This window comes from Nelumbo nucifera, chromosome 1, assembly GCF_055504915.1.
Source record: "Nelumbo nucifera cultivar China Antique chromosome 1, China Antique-T2T, whole genome shotgun sequence".
Taxonomy (NCBI): domain Eukaryota; kingdom Viridiplantae; phylum Streptophyta; class Magnoliopsida; order Proteales; family Nelumbonaceae; genus Nelumbo; species Nelumbo nucifera.
In genome coordinates this window covers 19778503-19793284 of record NC_142649.1, presented here as the reverse complement: position 1 = coordinate 19793284, position 14782 = coordinate 19778503, and the positions used below count along the sequence as shown (strand labels likewise).

The following is a 14782-nucleotide window of genomic DNA, read 5'->3' as shown; positions in this document are numbered from 1 at the left end:
GGCAGACTTGGGCAAGCCACAATGCACATGGGTTGTGGCCACGTAGGTGGACTGATGTGCTAAGGCAAAGGCGACTCTATGTGGCTTAGGTGTGGGCTGTGTGCAGACAAAGTGTTAAGGTTATGTGGTGGAATCGGCAATGTGAAAAGCATAATTTACTCTAGAGAGGTAAAACGGGCCGTACCGGGCGTTGGATGTGCCTATGGTTTGGTTGTATGCGAGCCGCGAACAGGTGAGCTAGGAGATAAACGTACATGCAGGCATCAGGTCCATGCATACAGAACAAGTAGAGGCTATCGTGACTTATGTGTGTACAATGAAGCACAACACATCACCATATGGAGTTTGGTTGGGGGCCAATTTGGATGACTGCTTTACATACACAACCCTAGCCCTAGCCAATTGGATCATGTCCATCAAATTTATATTATATTCAAATTGAATTTAGATTACAATCATAATAATAAATTAAAAAATATCATATATTTTTAGTAAAATAAATTAAAAATGACTTTGATATTGTATTTCATAAAATGAATCAAAACTAACATGTATGAAACTTGATTCAAATTGAATTTAGATTACAATCATAATAATAAATTAAAAAATATGATATATCTTTAGTAAAATAAATTAAAAATGACTTTGATATTGTATTTCATAAAATGAATCAAAACTAACATGTATGAAACTTGGAACTATGACAATTTAGTAAAAATACAACATTTTCAAACCAACTACATGACTAAATACAATGCAAATTTTAAATATATATAAGCTGGGTTCGACCATGATTCTCTAAAGACATGATATCAGAAAAACTTATAACCAATCAACAGGTATCCATCATAAAAGTCATAACCAATCAGGTGGATTTTCATCAAAATTCATGGGGGGTTTTGATTGGTCAAATTTATTTATTTAAATTGAATAAATTTTATTGATCCATATTCAATGACATGAGACCGGAGGAACTCCCTCCCTCCCACTAAATTTCGATAAATACAATCTGATTGTTTCTGGTTACCGTTTTAATGAGTACGGGTTTAATTGGTTACAAGTTTTTCCGATATCATATCATATTTGAACTCCTATATAAAATAGAACCAGGAATAGGGTGGTCCAATTCGGATTTGTGCGAGCCATCGATATCCTTAAATACTGTATAGCCCTATGCATGCATGTGAGTTCTTAAAACCATGCTTGAGGGTATTTTTTTCTGTCAAATCTAGTTCTAAGTTGAGCAAGAACTACGATTGTAAAAAAGCAATAATCGAATTTGGATTTGAACTATCTAGATATTTAAATCAGATGCTAATTAGTATTCGGATTTCAATCCCATTCGTCATGGATGGAGATATATCTATATATATAATTCTTAAGTTTGCGTTTGAAAACGATGCAAATAAGTGTGAATGCAAATATGTCCAGTGTAAAACAGTTCATATAAATTGCAAAGTTGGGTTAGTTTTGCACCGACAAATTTATTTTCTTAGCAAATAGATTTTTAGCCGTAATGGATGCAAACACAAATTCCAATAAAGCATGTATATATTTTTTTATCAAAAGCCCACTTGAGTGCAAATTTACTTCTTTTTTCTTAATATACTTTTACATTTCATTATCAATGTAAATATGCATTGATCTGCTATTTGTCAATGCAAAAATGAAATATTGTGAAATACAAGCAAAAATGAATCAGAGTGTAAATTTACCCTGAACCAGGATTTACACTCTATTTACATCTTTTTCAAAGCAGCCTAATGAAAATATGATATTTATGTATTAATAATTTTATATTAATATATTAATATAAATTTAGATATTGGATTCGAATCTTGACCAGATCGGATTTGGAGAATTCAAATCTCATCAGATTTGGAACCCGGGCTCGGTCGCATAATTGGGTATCATCGAGTTGTTGACAGCCCCAGCGGGAAAGCACTTGCCGCGAGGGTAAAAACGTAATAATACATCCAACGGCCCAACGCGCGAACGACGTTTAGCTTAAAAGCGACGCCTGCCGGGATTTCTCAACTGTTTGAGCTCTGAAACGCAATCTAAAAAAGATCTCCTCTCAGCATCGTCGTCTGAAGTTCTCTTGGCGATCGTGTTGAACCCTAGCAACCATAATTCTTTTGGCGATCGTCATCTGAAACAATCTGTTCATCTCTCTGCTTTCTCTCTATAATCTGTTATCTCATCCTCTCTCCATTTTGCAGTCGTTGTTCTTTGTCTCACTAACATTACTTCGTTTTGCAGGGTTTTCTGTTTTCGTTTTCATTTTCTTTTCTAATACCACGGATGTTGGTTTTAGCGTGCAGGAACAGATGCTTCAGAGGAGAAGGCGGAATGACTATGTACGTATATCGTGTAAATTCTGTACTACCCATTTTCTTTTTCTGGATTACGATCCTCAGTTTTCAATTTTTGTAAACTAGGGTTTTGTTTTTATCAAATTTGCGTGCTTTCATGTATGCTAGGGTTTGTGATTGGATATGTTTATTCGTAAGTGCTTTCTTAAACTAACAGAAAATAGGAAATTCAGAGAAAAAGAAGCGGGAAAATCAATTCTAGTGGTCGGATCTCGGGGGTTTTGGTCTCTTTAAATAGAACCCTCCTTCATTCATAACTGAACTCAATAATACAGTTCAGACTAATCGTTTGTATTTAGAAGGGTAAGCCTCCGGTGTAATCGTTTCTCCATTGTATTTCCATGAATAAAGTTCAGAGTTACTGAAGCCAAAAAAAAGTATAAATTTATAGAATCCAAGAAACTGAGATGGCTAACCCACTAACTCTCTAACTACTTACTAACCTTAACTGATTTCTAACAAATACCAAAACCTCACTATCTTTTCTAAAAAGATACCAACCTTCCCGTAGGCTGACATGGCAAGACAAAAACCACCTCTCACTTATTCTTCTGTTAGTTGCTTAGTTGCTGTCAGCATGTAATAGCAGACCAAAATACCAATAGTTCCTCTATTCAACTTGACTTCAAATTAAACAGACCAAAATGCCTACTGTGGTTACATTTGACATGTATAAGGTTAAACCAAGTTCATGTTCAGGATCTGCCTTCTAAAGGAAAAGCAGAGCACCTTTTCATTGTTGAAGAAAATGTTACTTTCATTGCAAAAAAGTGGGGGTGGGGGAAGGATGTACATGAGAGGTTGTCCAACTACATACCACTAAAACCAAAATGCAAAATACCCATCCCAGATTTACAAAGGCATAATGCTATTACCGCATAAAAAATCCTTATCCACCCCAACTTAAGCTCTCCAGGGATCCACCTAAAGCATGCACTGTAAAGAAGTAATTTCTTTGATGTCATTTAGAACACTGTTGAATCTCCAGGGGCCATGTTATAAGTTCATGATCCATCCGATTGCATTTCTGGAGTCACCTTCCACCACCACCGAGGAGCCTAGCAGCAGTCTTCAGACCTAACGGATCTCTAATTTCAGCTTCCACAACATCTGTCACACCAAGTGGCCCACTAATGGCCCAGACTAGATCACCATTAGCTCTGAAAATTTGACCCCCAATACCAGCCTCACCTATATGATTACCCCAACATCTACAGCTGCCAGCAAACTGGAGAATGAATTAAGTAGGAGGCCTAGGTTGAAGCACTTGTAATCTGTTTGTATAGACTGGGGTGAAGCTGGGAGATTGCAGCACTTGTAATAGATTCCTTTCCAGGTCTCTAAGAGAAATGCCTAATGAGCTTGTTGGCTAGCATTCAAGAGGAATCGAAGAAAGTTATTCACCCTTTCTAGCCTTCTAGATTTGTACTTTGACCTTCAAAAATTTTCTTACTATGTTCCTCCCAAACACACTACACCAAAACCTGACAAACTGCCTTCCCAAACAGGACATCCTTCAACCCAATCTACCACCCGATCATTGATTAATGAACTCACTAACTGCACTAGGGGGGCCTATAAGAAACTGTTACCATAGAGGAGATCAAGAAAATATTGCCACAAATTGTGGGCCACCTCACATTTTATTCATAGATGACTGCAAGAGAGCACTTTTTTCCAACGTGGCCAAGATATTCACCATATGGCAGATAAAAAATGTTGAGCTGAAGGATCAGTTACCAAAATATCCCTCCTAAAATCACTCTTTTTACCATCAAGTTTTGGATTATGTTCCAACCTTTGATTGATCCCAAATATTTACTTTTGTTCTGTCAGATAATTGATGATCAAATGCAATAAAACAAGTCTCAGTCAACACAACACAGCTCAACAAAGCCTTGTCCCAAAAAAATGGGGTTGGCTACATGAATCTTGTTCCCCCATTCCTCTCTGCTCAGTGCCATATCTGTTGTCAAATTATGGGTCCTAAAGTCATTTGTTACTGCAACTATACCTCACTCATTGATACAATTTCAGTAGGGATAGAATGGCTGTAGGTTTTACAGAAAACTTTGGACCTATCCTTTTGGATCTAGAGGTTAATCCTTATGGTTTTTGGATTTCAACCATATAAAAAGAACTTGTTTTAACTTTTATGATATGGAGGTTCTGTAAACCTGTTTGCTATTTCCTGGAATAGAACCATTTAGACTATTGCCCTTGAGTGGATCTTCTCTAGGATGTGCATTAAGTTATCAGATGCCAACCTTTTTTAGTAAATTGCAACTTTATTCAATTTCAGTATATTTGTTTCCAATAATAAATATGTAATCAATATGTATTTTTCCAACAATGCATACATAAACCAGTATCTTCAACTGGATAGATTAATTAGCAGCCTGGTTAAGCTGATTGCTTATTTTTTCTTTTCTTTGTGATGACAGTTGGATAGGTTCATTACAAATCGATCAGCAATGGATTTTGATTTTGCTCATTATATGCTGATGAAAAGAATGAAAAAGGGAAAAGATAATCTGGATGCTAGGTCACAGGCTTACAGGAACGACCTGGCTGAGATTCTTGGTCTTAATAGGAGTCGAATTCTTGCCTTCAAGGAAAGCCCACCTACTCCTGTTGATCTGATTCCCCATGAACTATCATTTTCTCTTCTTCAGTTAAAACACACAAGAACTCAAAGGCATATACCTCAAGTAAGTTTTTGTTTCTTAATTATTTTTAACTAATCTTATTTTCTAATACCTAATTTCAATTATTTCACTTTTACATTTCACATATTGATCGGTTTCTCCCTGTTAACTATTCCCATTCGTTGTATATGCAGACTCCAGAGATGGTATTAGATGCTTCTGAACTTTTAGATGATTACTCACTTAACTTACTGGATTGGAGTAGCAGTAATGTTCTTTCAGTTGCTCTTGAGAACACAGTGTACTTGTGGGATGCTTCAAATAAATCTGTAAGTGAACTATTGACAACTAACAATGAGAATGGTCCCATCACAAGTGTCAGTTGATCTCCTGATGGACGGCACATTGCCATTGGGTTGAACAATTCAGATGTCCAGATTTGGGATTCTATAGCCAATCAAAAGGTTAGGCTTCTTTTATATTTTCAGCTCTGTTTTGGTTTCTTTTTCTTTTTTCCTTCAGTTACTTGTGCTGATTTCTCTTCTCTGTGTTTTGATTTATTTTTTACAGATGACAACTCTTCAAAGTAGGCACCAATCTAGGGTTGGTTCATTGGATTGGAACAATATTAACATTCTTACAACTGGGTCAATGGATGGTTTAATCCTAAATAATGATGTCAGAATAAGATTGCACATTGTACAGACCTATAGAGGCCATATTAGGGGGATATGCCAGCTAAAATGGTCAGACTCAGGTCAGCAACTAGCAAGTGGAGGAGTTGATAACCTTCTCTTCATATGGGATCAATTGTTGGCCTCTTCAAATTCTCAAACCAAGTGGCTGCATAAATTGAAATGCAGATGTGTCTATTGAGTTCAAGCAAGCCCCTGTGTGAATGTTCCAGAATTTTATACACTGATCTCCTCTTCTTCCTCCAGAAGCAAGCAAATTACCCTGGAAAGGACACCAGGCAAGAGCTTTTACTGCAGATGTGTGGATTCCCAAAAAACCAACTAACCCTTTGGAAGTACCCGGAAATGTTAAAGATTACAAAGCTTAATGGTCACGCATCAAGAGTCTTGTTCATGGCTCAGGTATGGATGAAATTATATTAGATTTCTCAAGATTCTTCTTTGGAACTTTAAAAACCAACTAACCCTTTGGAAGTACCCGGAAATGTTAAAGATTACAAAGCTTAATGGTCACGCATCAAGAGTCTTGTTCATGGCTCAGGTATGGATGAAATTATATTAGAGTTCTCAAGATTCTTCTTTGGAACTTTAAAAACCAACTAACCCTTTGGAAGTACCCGGAAATGTTAAAGATTACAAAGCTTAATGGTCACGCATCAAGAGTCTTGTTCATGGCTCAGGTATGGATGAAATTATATTAGAGTTCTCAAGATTCTTCTTTGGAACTTTATATGAGATTTCCTACATTTTGTTGGTTGTGATTGTATTCTGAATTCATTTTCCTTGACTTTATTTCAGAGTCCAGATGGGTGCATGGTTGCATCTGCAGAAGCTAATGAAGCTTTGAGAATTTGGAAGGTTTTTGGAAGTCCTGATAAATGTGCACCAAAAAAAGATTCAGGTCTATATCCATTTCCTAGCATAAATCGCATCAGGTGATGTGTCCTCTTTCTTTCTATTCATTCATTCATTCATTCATTCATTCATTTCTTCTTCCTCTTTGTCATCTAGTTTCTTTCAATTCTATCCTATGCCCCAAATTTCCACCCATATATCTCTCTATGTCTCACTTTGCTCTTTCATGTTCTTTGGAACTCTTTTTATTTACATCTTTTTGACATAAGTTGTTTGGTTTCCTTTCTTGATTTTTTTTTCTGTTTTTGGGTGCTATCCTTTATATATTTCCACCTAGTGTTTAGAGACCCTTGATGAAGATTGCTATTGTCTGCAATTTAAGCTAAACCAGTTAAGTTCTATTTTTCTCTCTTCATGCAGTTTTGTTCTTTATGCTTGGATGTTGCAATTTCTTCATCTTATTTTTCTGGTATTATCATTTTCTTCTAAGGTTTTGTGTTTATGAATTTTAGTATATTTTTTGCTCCCATGTTTATTGGTTGACTTGGCTTAAATAGTTTATATGATTAGTAACAAGTAGCAAGATTTTGTTCAGTAGGAGTTGAGTGCTTTTGGTTGTCTGAAGCTTGTTTTGCTATATAGGGTTTTGTAGCTTTCTTACATTTACAAATTGTTCCAGAGGTGAGTCAATTACACTTGGTGGAAGAATTCCGTCTTCTAATTTGTAACTCAATAGTATTTTTGTCTATAGTCCTTAAACTGTGACTTTTATGTGGCACCGAATTAATTATGAGTTTCCTGATCATGATGGGAGTTAGGGAGTGTAGTAAAAAATGTGAGCTTTTGTTGAAAGGGTATTTGATAGTTGTTGCTTTCTCTATAAATTTTAAGGGTTTGATTACTGTGGTACAGTTGAAAATCAACATTTTCTTGGTTGGAAAGTAGGTTAGCAATTAATTGAATATGGGGCTTCAAAAAGAAGTTGAATATGGGTTTTGAACCTACACAGACTTTACCAACTTAGCAAGTTGGTATCTTTAGTGCTTATAAGCCTCCCAATTTGTAATTGTGATTACTTTTTCTATGCAAGGAATAAACTATCCATTCTTTTTTATGAATATCATTTTCTTTTGAAAAGTAGAAAAGAAAAGTTATTTAGAAACAGAAGTAGGAAACAATGGCAGGTGATGAGCAGTCATCCAAGAAAAGACAACAGAAAAGAACAATAAAACCTCAGTTTCCCAATCAATAAAACCAAACTAACCAACTCTCGCAAGGGTACCCTTCCCAATCTAAACAAGAATTAAAAAACCTGAAACCAAGTACACTCTACCCCAAAACTGCCCAGATCCGACCTCCAGTGCCCAAAACTAACCAAAGCCTAAAAAAAGCATAAAAAACGTATCAGCTCTGCTCACCCTTTTCCACATCAAGAAAAATAGCAAATTCTTCTCTACCCACAAAATAGAGATCCATTTATTTTGCTAACTTGTACTCTACCTCAATCACTTTATCCAGATCCATATTTTTTCAACTGGTCTTGTTTGATCTAAAACATGTCCATCATCACTCCCCCCTACCTCTGAATCTTCTCCATTCTGATCCACTCTTTCATCATCATCAGCTAAATCTTCCAACTCTGATTGCTCACTTACATGATCAGCATCCTTTGTCTGCAAAAGATCTTGATATTTTGTCTTGCTTTACCTATTGTTTTCTTTCGTTTATACAATCTATTTTATTTATTGCAAGGACCAGCCCCAAAGAGACCATCTTTCAGCTGAGAAAATACTTTGGTCACATTGACCAGCTGGCCAGAGCTTGAGTCCTTGTTCTTTTTGAGTTCAAAGAGATTCTACTAATGCCTCTATTTTTTTTCATCAAACTTACCTTATCTGCTCCGCCCTTCCTTCTTCCCAAATCATTCCCTAGCTTCCCTACCACAATTTCAACAAAACTTCATTCGTCAACTTGGCTCTCAGCTGCAACCAGTTCATTGATTTGTCTATCAATCTCCATCTCTAATTGATTTTCTAACCCTTTAAACTGAAAACTGTTCTCTTTCAACAACCACTCCATCTCCCTTCACCTCTTGAACCACCACACTCAACTGATTTTCTTAATTGGAACCTTGTTTCCTCTACAACTGGAATAGACTGCTGAACGTCATCAAACTCATTAGAACCTTTCTCCCACACCTCTCTAGTGCCTGAGTTCTTAGACACCTTAACCTCTAAGGACGTTTCACCTTTTGGAACATCTGCCTTCCCAATGAGACTTGATGACTTGGAAGTTTGCTCCAGATTTTACCTGAACCCTTCTTTTGAGATGGATTAGACCTCTCACGCCTAAAAGATGAAGAAGATGATATATTGCAACTATTGTCTACTAGTGCCCTCTAATTCCCAAATTTCATGTGCTTACTTAAGTCACCACATTACTTCTCTCCTTCAAAGTTCAAATCCACCATTCCCATTGCAAGCGCTTGAGGCACATCCCCCCCTCCCCCTGGTTTTAATGTTAGCATCAGCTCTTCTTATTGCATTTGACAGTCCTAAATAGTCCACAACTCTATCCCTCCAGGTCCAAGTTTGACCTTTTTGTCTTCCACACAACAACACTCTGTCAAGCTACCTTTCAACTTCCCTGCTTCTTCATCTTCCTTAGAGAGAAAGTTAGCAGTGTATTTGATTTGGAATAATGTTTTTCTTCTTTTATGAAATACTTTACCTTTTCTCAAAAAAAAAAAAAGAAAAAAGAAAGAAATTATCCAAAGATTGCAGTCCCTGTGGCAGCGAGCTAGCCACATCATCATATTCCTCCTTGAGACGTTAATTCCAGAGCTGCCGCTCTACTGTTGACAGAACTCAGATTTTGAAGCAACACCCATCGTGCAGAACATCTACCACTCGTGGAATCCTCTGCAAAATGTCTCCAACCACTCCAATCATTGCATATCTCAACCTTTTTAGCTTCAAGGCTTCCTGGTTCACCATAACAAATCCATCACACCTCCCCAATCATGCTAAAGCAACTTTCTGTCCATCCATAGGTTCAAGGGAAAACTTACTAAACCTAGTTCAATGATCTTCAGCAGGTGATGAATCTGAACCTTATTCGCTGTTGGATGCTAACCTGTTAACAGAAATATACCTACTTCTGACTTATGGGTTAATAGTGGTAACTTGTTCCTCCAATGGAGGCGAGAAAACTACCAGTGCCCTGTTTTCTTCAAATGGTTTCAAGTTGACTTCTCTCTTCAACTTTTTTTGGTAAGATTTTCCTTACTCCCTTCCAACTTAATGAAATCTTCTCTTTTGAAATTACCATTGTTGCATTCCAATCTTCGAACCTTTGTTCTACTGCAGCTTTTGTCCTAGGGATGCTTATAGCACAGGCTTCACCTTCCTTCTCAATTAAACCCTCCTTCTTTGAGCCCAACCAGAACCCTTTTCTTAGATCTTGAAATTTCAAATCTGAAAACTTCTGCATCAAAACCGAGAAGTGCAACCACCCAGACAATCTCCAGCCTTCAGGGATACAGATGGTCCTAGGTTTACACACTTCTCTTAACTTCATAATACTCAGGGATCTCCTTTTTTTGTTTTCTTTTTTCTCTGATAAAGTCTCTTGTTACCTCCTTTGAACTCTTTTCTCCAAACCCTGGAAATGTGAAAGTGCAGTGCCCCTTCTATGAAATCATTGAACCAATCTGCTGCTTTTTCATTAAACCATACCTCTGTTTGCCATCCCTCCAGAATCTTCAAAATCCTGCTCCTACTCGAACTATTGGAAAAACTTTCTTCAAAGAAAAAAAAATGCCTCAATCCTGCGTGAGTTTCTCCATGGTTCCATTGGTACACCCTATTCAAATCTGCGAAACCTAATACACAAGAGATGTGCCATTTTTCTAACAAGGAATATGGCAATTAGATTTCAATGGCTGGGCAGGTTGGTAAATGCAATAGCTGATTATTTTGCTAAAAAAGGGGCCACTCTGGAACTCTTATACTGGGCTGCATTGTAATGGTTTAGTTATTTGAGAAACTGTAATCTTTGTTAAAGGAGAGGTTGCATCTTGCGCCTCTCTTTGGGGTGTTGTAGTCTTACCCTTTGGTTAATAAAATTATCTTTGAATTATCAAAAACAAAAAAAAAAAAAACAGAGATGTGCCATTTTGCACTCAATATATGCTAAACCTATTACACTAGAGATGTGCCACTGGCACACCCTCAAAATTGGTGGAAGGGGACTAACCTTTTTATTAATATCATAATGGATTATAACATTTTATCATGAAAATCAAGATGATAGATGGGTTTGACCAAATCATAGAGAGTTTCCTAGGTCCTTTTAAGCTGCAACCAGTTCTAGTAGAATGGTATCTTTTGAAGAAGTTACACCTCTTTATCTTGAAATGCACCCTTTATATTCTCAGTTGATATATAAATATAACAATTTATTTGACTGAATTGATCTGCCCATGATAAGAATTATATGGCAGAATGAGCTTCAACATCTTTGCAGCTTCTGTAGTATTTGATGTTTTCTTCACCTCTACGATGGTCTTGATCTTCAGAGTAGCATCGGTAGTAAGAAGAATGCATTGGGAAGTCCGAACCACAGAAAATTCATCAGGTAATATTGATAAAAAAAAAAACTCATCAGGTAATGAATTGATTTGTTCAAGATTACCCACTATGGGAATGATTAGTTGAGTCCCCTTAAGGCCTTGTAAGAGGTTTGATACCTACTTGATTCTTTATGTGGAAATAAGGTCATGTATACAACCTTGTCTGATCTGATTCTGCAGTGGACAATGAAGTAAATTAAACTGGCATACCAAAGCTTCAAGGAATTTAGCAATAATAAAATCAAATTCAACAAAGTTCTAAAGATGGATTAGCTGATTATTGGTTAACCACCAAGAAAGGTTCATCTCTGCATGTTCTCCTGTATACCTTGGCAGGGTTGATAAAATAGCTACTCCCCATAGTGGTATCAGGGGCTATACTTGTCATACTAACAGATCAATCCTTGAAAGAAAAATGTGAAGGCAATTTGAAATTCAAGCTTTCTTCCTTAACTCTCTACGTACATAAAATTCACTTAAAATGTCAAGAGAAAAATTGGTAAAAAGAAAAAGAAAACAATGCAAGACAAATCTCTTTGAACACTAATAGTTTTGAATTTTTTTTTCTTCATGGCCTTGACACAGCATAATGCCGACCAAGCCTACAAAGTTGTACAAAAAACTAAAGAGGGAAAATGTTGGAAAACAAAATTCCAGTATTCTTTTGATTGAAGAGCGTAAACATAACCTAGAAATTTCATCGAGTTTGGTCTAAAGCTCAAGATGGAAATCTACTGGTGAGGTTCCTCTTTCTCTAAGTTTGGGGGTGTGTTTGTCCTTTGCAGCTCCTCTGTGGATCTAGATATGGGGATTTCATGGATTGAAGGAGAATGTTTAATGGAAGATGGCCATCAGCTGTTAATAAGGTAAGATTTGAACACTTTTTCTAAGTTATTCATGATGCTTCTAAGTCATTTAGGGATTATACATCACTTAATGTGATTTATATTTTATACACCTTTCTTGATGCTCCTACAGGTTGTATTCAGTTAAATATATCAGGCTGAAACTTAACTGTGTTTAAATCTGCATAAGATAATTTATGTCTGCTTTAAGGCTTGGAGAAGATTTATATTTTGTACACCTTTCTTGATGCTCCTACAAGTTGTATCCAGTTAAATATCTCAGGCTGAAACTTAACTGTGTTTAAATCTGCATAAGATAATTTATGTTTGATTTAAGGCTTGGAGAACTTGACTTGCTTGTTACAGTTGGCATTGATAGCATTCTCCATGCACTCCAGTGTTAAAGTTATTGAGAATTTTGGTTTACCTGTGGCACTGACCATTCTTCTTTTATTTATACTCCACCATAAAAGTTTCTCCGTAGAACTTGAAGTCATAGTCAATGCTCTCACAGCAACCTAGGTTACCTTCATAATCCATGACTGGGTTTGTCATTGTACATATCCATTTTCCAATGCTATTATGTTAATGTTCAGCTGTGGTTATGGCCATACACGTTAAGTTCTTCACTATGTTTACTTATCTACAATCAATATGTCACTTACTGTACCAATTCTTCTCTAACTTCAAAGTTTAAATCAGGTCTTAACTTCTTCATAACGTGAAATCTATCATTACGCACACATCTCAAATACCTACATATCCTATTTTCTCTAAGAAACATTATAATCCAGAATATAAGTCTTAAAAGGTAACAAAATGCAGGTATTAAAATCTTAGAAAAAAAGTAGAGAAAAGAAGGTATTAAAAACTAATGGGCCAATAAATGCTAAACTGTTTTCTTTCAGATAAGTGTGGTGTTTAATTTTCTATAAATTGTAGCTCTTCTGGCTTTTAAACTTAAATTGTGCAGGTGGAGAGAATGGTCAAGGAAGCTTAGAAGTTTACAGAACAGGACAGGGACAAGAAGGATGCTACAGAAACTAAGAACCATGTAGGTTTTTTTTTTTTCTAGCATATGGAGACCAGCAACTAACAGAAGTATAAAGGAGGGCAAAACCATGCAGTCTCTGGTGGTCAACCTAGGAACCCAGGTAGTGAAGAATGTCATGGCTGTATTCAACTGAGGGTTGATACAGCTTGGGAGGCCCCTCTGTAGTCAGCCTGGCTGAACTGATGTTTGGACTTACATTTGGTGGAGAGGTTGGACGCCCTTGGGGTCAATGGCAACGCACTTGATGGTGGAGAGAGCGCTAGATGATCCAAGCCATAGCTTTTTGTTTCTACAATGAAATATTATTCAGCACTGAACTGGATTGAATATTATACAATGAAATATTATATGAGAATGATTTCTTCTGGTTGCGATTTTCCTAATTTTGTAGTAAAATGTATGGTATTTTTTATAATAAGGAATGTCTTATTCTACAATGGTCCCAGCTTTTGTGTTGTAATTGGATTGTCTAGATACACAATATTTTGAATAGTAGGGCTTTAAATTTGTGAATACACTATGGTGGGCATTTTGGATAATGGGTTCAAGGAGGGAATGGTGGAGTAAATATTTTAATCCTATTTCCTACAGTTTCTTACTTTCTTTTCTGGGCTAAATCATGTGTCTGTGACCAAGAACACAACATCCTTCTTACATTGGGAACCAACATTCGTTGAGTTCTACCGCTCAGATCAGGTATTTTACGTTAGGGTTGATGCCTTGGGTAACTTCCTTCAACCCAACTTGAGCTCGATATTTACCTATAGTTATGGATTCTTATATATTAAGCCCTTTCAATAATCGGGTCAGATTGAATTGCCACGTGGGAGCCTGACAAAGTGACACTTAGCTGAAACGAAAGACTTCTGCATGTCCAAAGTTTGGATAAGCCAAGGAACAGTGAGGTGGCACGCCCTCCATACACCTTGAAGGCTAACATTAATGCACGTCGCAATTCTTGGATGAAGTGGGGACTGACATGTGGCAAATGCCAAACGAAGCCCGTCAACCTCCGGATCTCCTGCCCACGTCTATCAACAACACACTACCCCCGTGAATTAGAATATCTCTCCCTACATCTTCATGTGTGACTACAATGTTATCTGACGTTCACATATTTTGACTAAGGGATTGCCTTCACTATGCTTCTCCTCTTTTGAGGTCCAAGCTCAATGTGAACGATAAGGATACCAAGGATTTTTCCTTCTCAGTTTGGTTACAACTCTGTTTCTTGTATAGTCCTATACGTAATTGTAATTTCATTCACAATGTAACTCAAATTCTTGTAAGTGCTTCTATATATAATACAATTATATGCTCTCTCAAAGTGTGAGAACTGAGTTTCTTCATCAATTCTGGTGTTTTACATTCCCACAGACAAACTAATATTTTTTTCATTTTTAGGTAATCCTCAAACTGGGTTTATTTTTGTACCTAAGCTTCCATGTTCCATCACTTAGGTTGTGTTAGGCTTGAAGGGAAAGGTAGGGAAACCTAAATCTTATGTTTCCCTTCCTTTCAGCTAAGGTTCAAAGATTCGTTATGTATCGCCCTGTATTGGCTGATATGTATCGTTCTGGAACCTTTCGATATACTCCTATAGTGGGTGTATCGGGGCTTTGATCGGTTCAGGGGATGGAGGGGTCCTAGACCGGTTCCCCTGAACCAGTTTAAAAA

The 14782-nt window shown here is 36.8% G+C and overlaps 2 protein-coding genes across 3 annotated transcripts; both read left to right on the top strand.

The window, feature by feature from the left end:
• Positions 1-2035: 2035 nt before the first annotated feature.
• On the top strand, positions 2036-6259 carry LOC104590483 (cell division cycle 20.2, cofactor of APC complex-like). The gene is made up of 4 exons (XM_088896501.1): positions 2036-2360; positions 4820-5086; positions 5218-5487; positions 5594-6259. Exons 1-3 carry the CDS (start codon positions 2331-2333, stop codon positions 5407-5409), a joined length of 489 nt encoding a protein of 162 aa, XP_088752627.1. The 5' UTR covers positions 2036-2330; the 3' UTR covers positions 5410-5487; positions 5594-6259.
• Positions 6195-13470, top strand: LOC148802985 (cell division cycle 20.6, cofactor of APC complex-like). 2 transcript variants are annotated; one of them, XM_088896502.1, is made up of 6 exons: positions 6195-6398; positions 6517-6653; positions 6994-7042; positions 11153-11211; positions 11992-12072; positions 13025-13470. In XM_088896502.1, the coding sequence occupies exons 1-6, from the start codon at positions 6342-6344 to the stop codon at positions 13107-13109; spliced, it is 468 nt and encodes a 155-aa protein (XP_088752628.1). In that variant the 5' UTR covers positions 6195-6341; the 3' UTR covers positions 13110-13470. The 2 variants fall into 2 exon arrangements, with proteins under 2 accessions (XP_088752628.1, XP_088752629.1); XM_088896503.1 differs by lacking the exon at positions 11992-12072 and having other exon boundaries at positions 13025-13201.
• The last annotated feature ends 1312 nt before the right edge of the window (positions 13471-14782 follow it).

What these genes read in the sequence shown, in the direction of transcription:
- LOC104590483 (XM_088896501.1), top strand. Translation starts at nt 2,331, where the DNA reads ATGCTTCAGAGGAGAAGGCGGAATGACTAT. An exon ending in GGAGAAGGCGGAATGACTAT is followed by an intron (nt 2,361 to 4,819) that starts GTACGTATATCG and finishes TTGTGATGACAG; the next exon opens with TTGGATAGGTTCATTACAAA. An exon ending in CTCAAAGGCATATACCTCAA is followed by an intron (nt 5,087 to 5,217) that starts GTAAGTTTTTGT and finishes TTGTATATGCAG; the next exon opens with ACTCCAGAGATGGTATTAGA.
- LOC148802985 (XM_088896502.1), top strand. Translation starts at nt 6,342, where the DNA reads ATGTTAAAGATTACAAAGCTTAATGGTCACGCATCAAGAGTCTTGTTC. An exon ending in CCTAGCATAAATCGCATCAG is followed by an intron (nt 6,654 to 6,993) that starts GTGATGTGTCCT and finishes CTCTTCATGCAG; the next exon opens with TTTTGTTCTTTATGCTTGGA. An exon ending in GGCCATCAGCTGTTAATAAG is followed by an intron (nt 12,073 to 13,024) that starts GTAAGATTTGAA and finishes TAAATTGTGCAG; the next exon opens with GTGGAGAGAATGGTCAAGGA.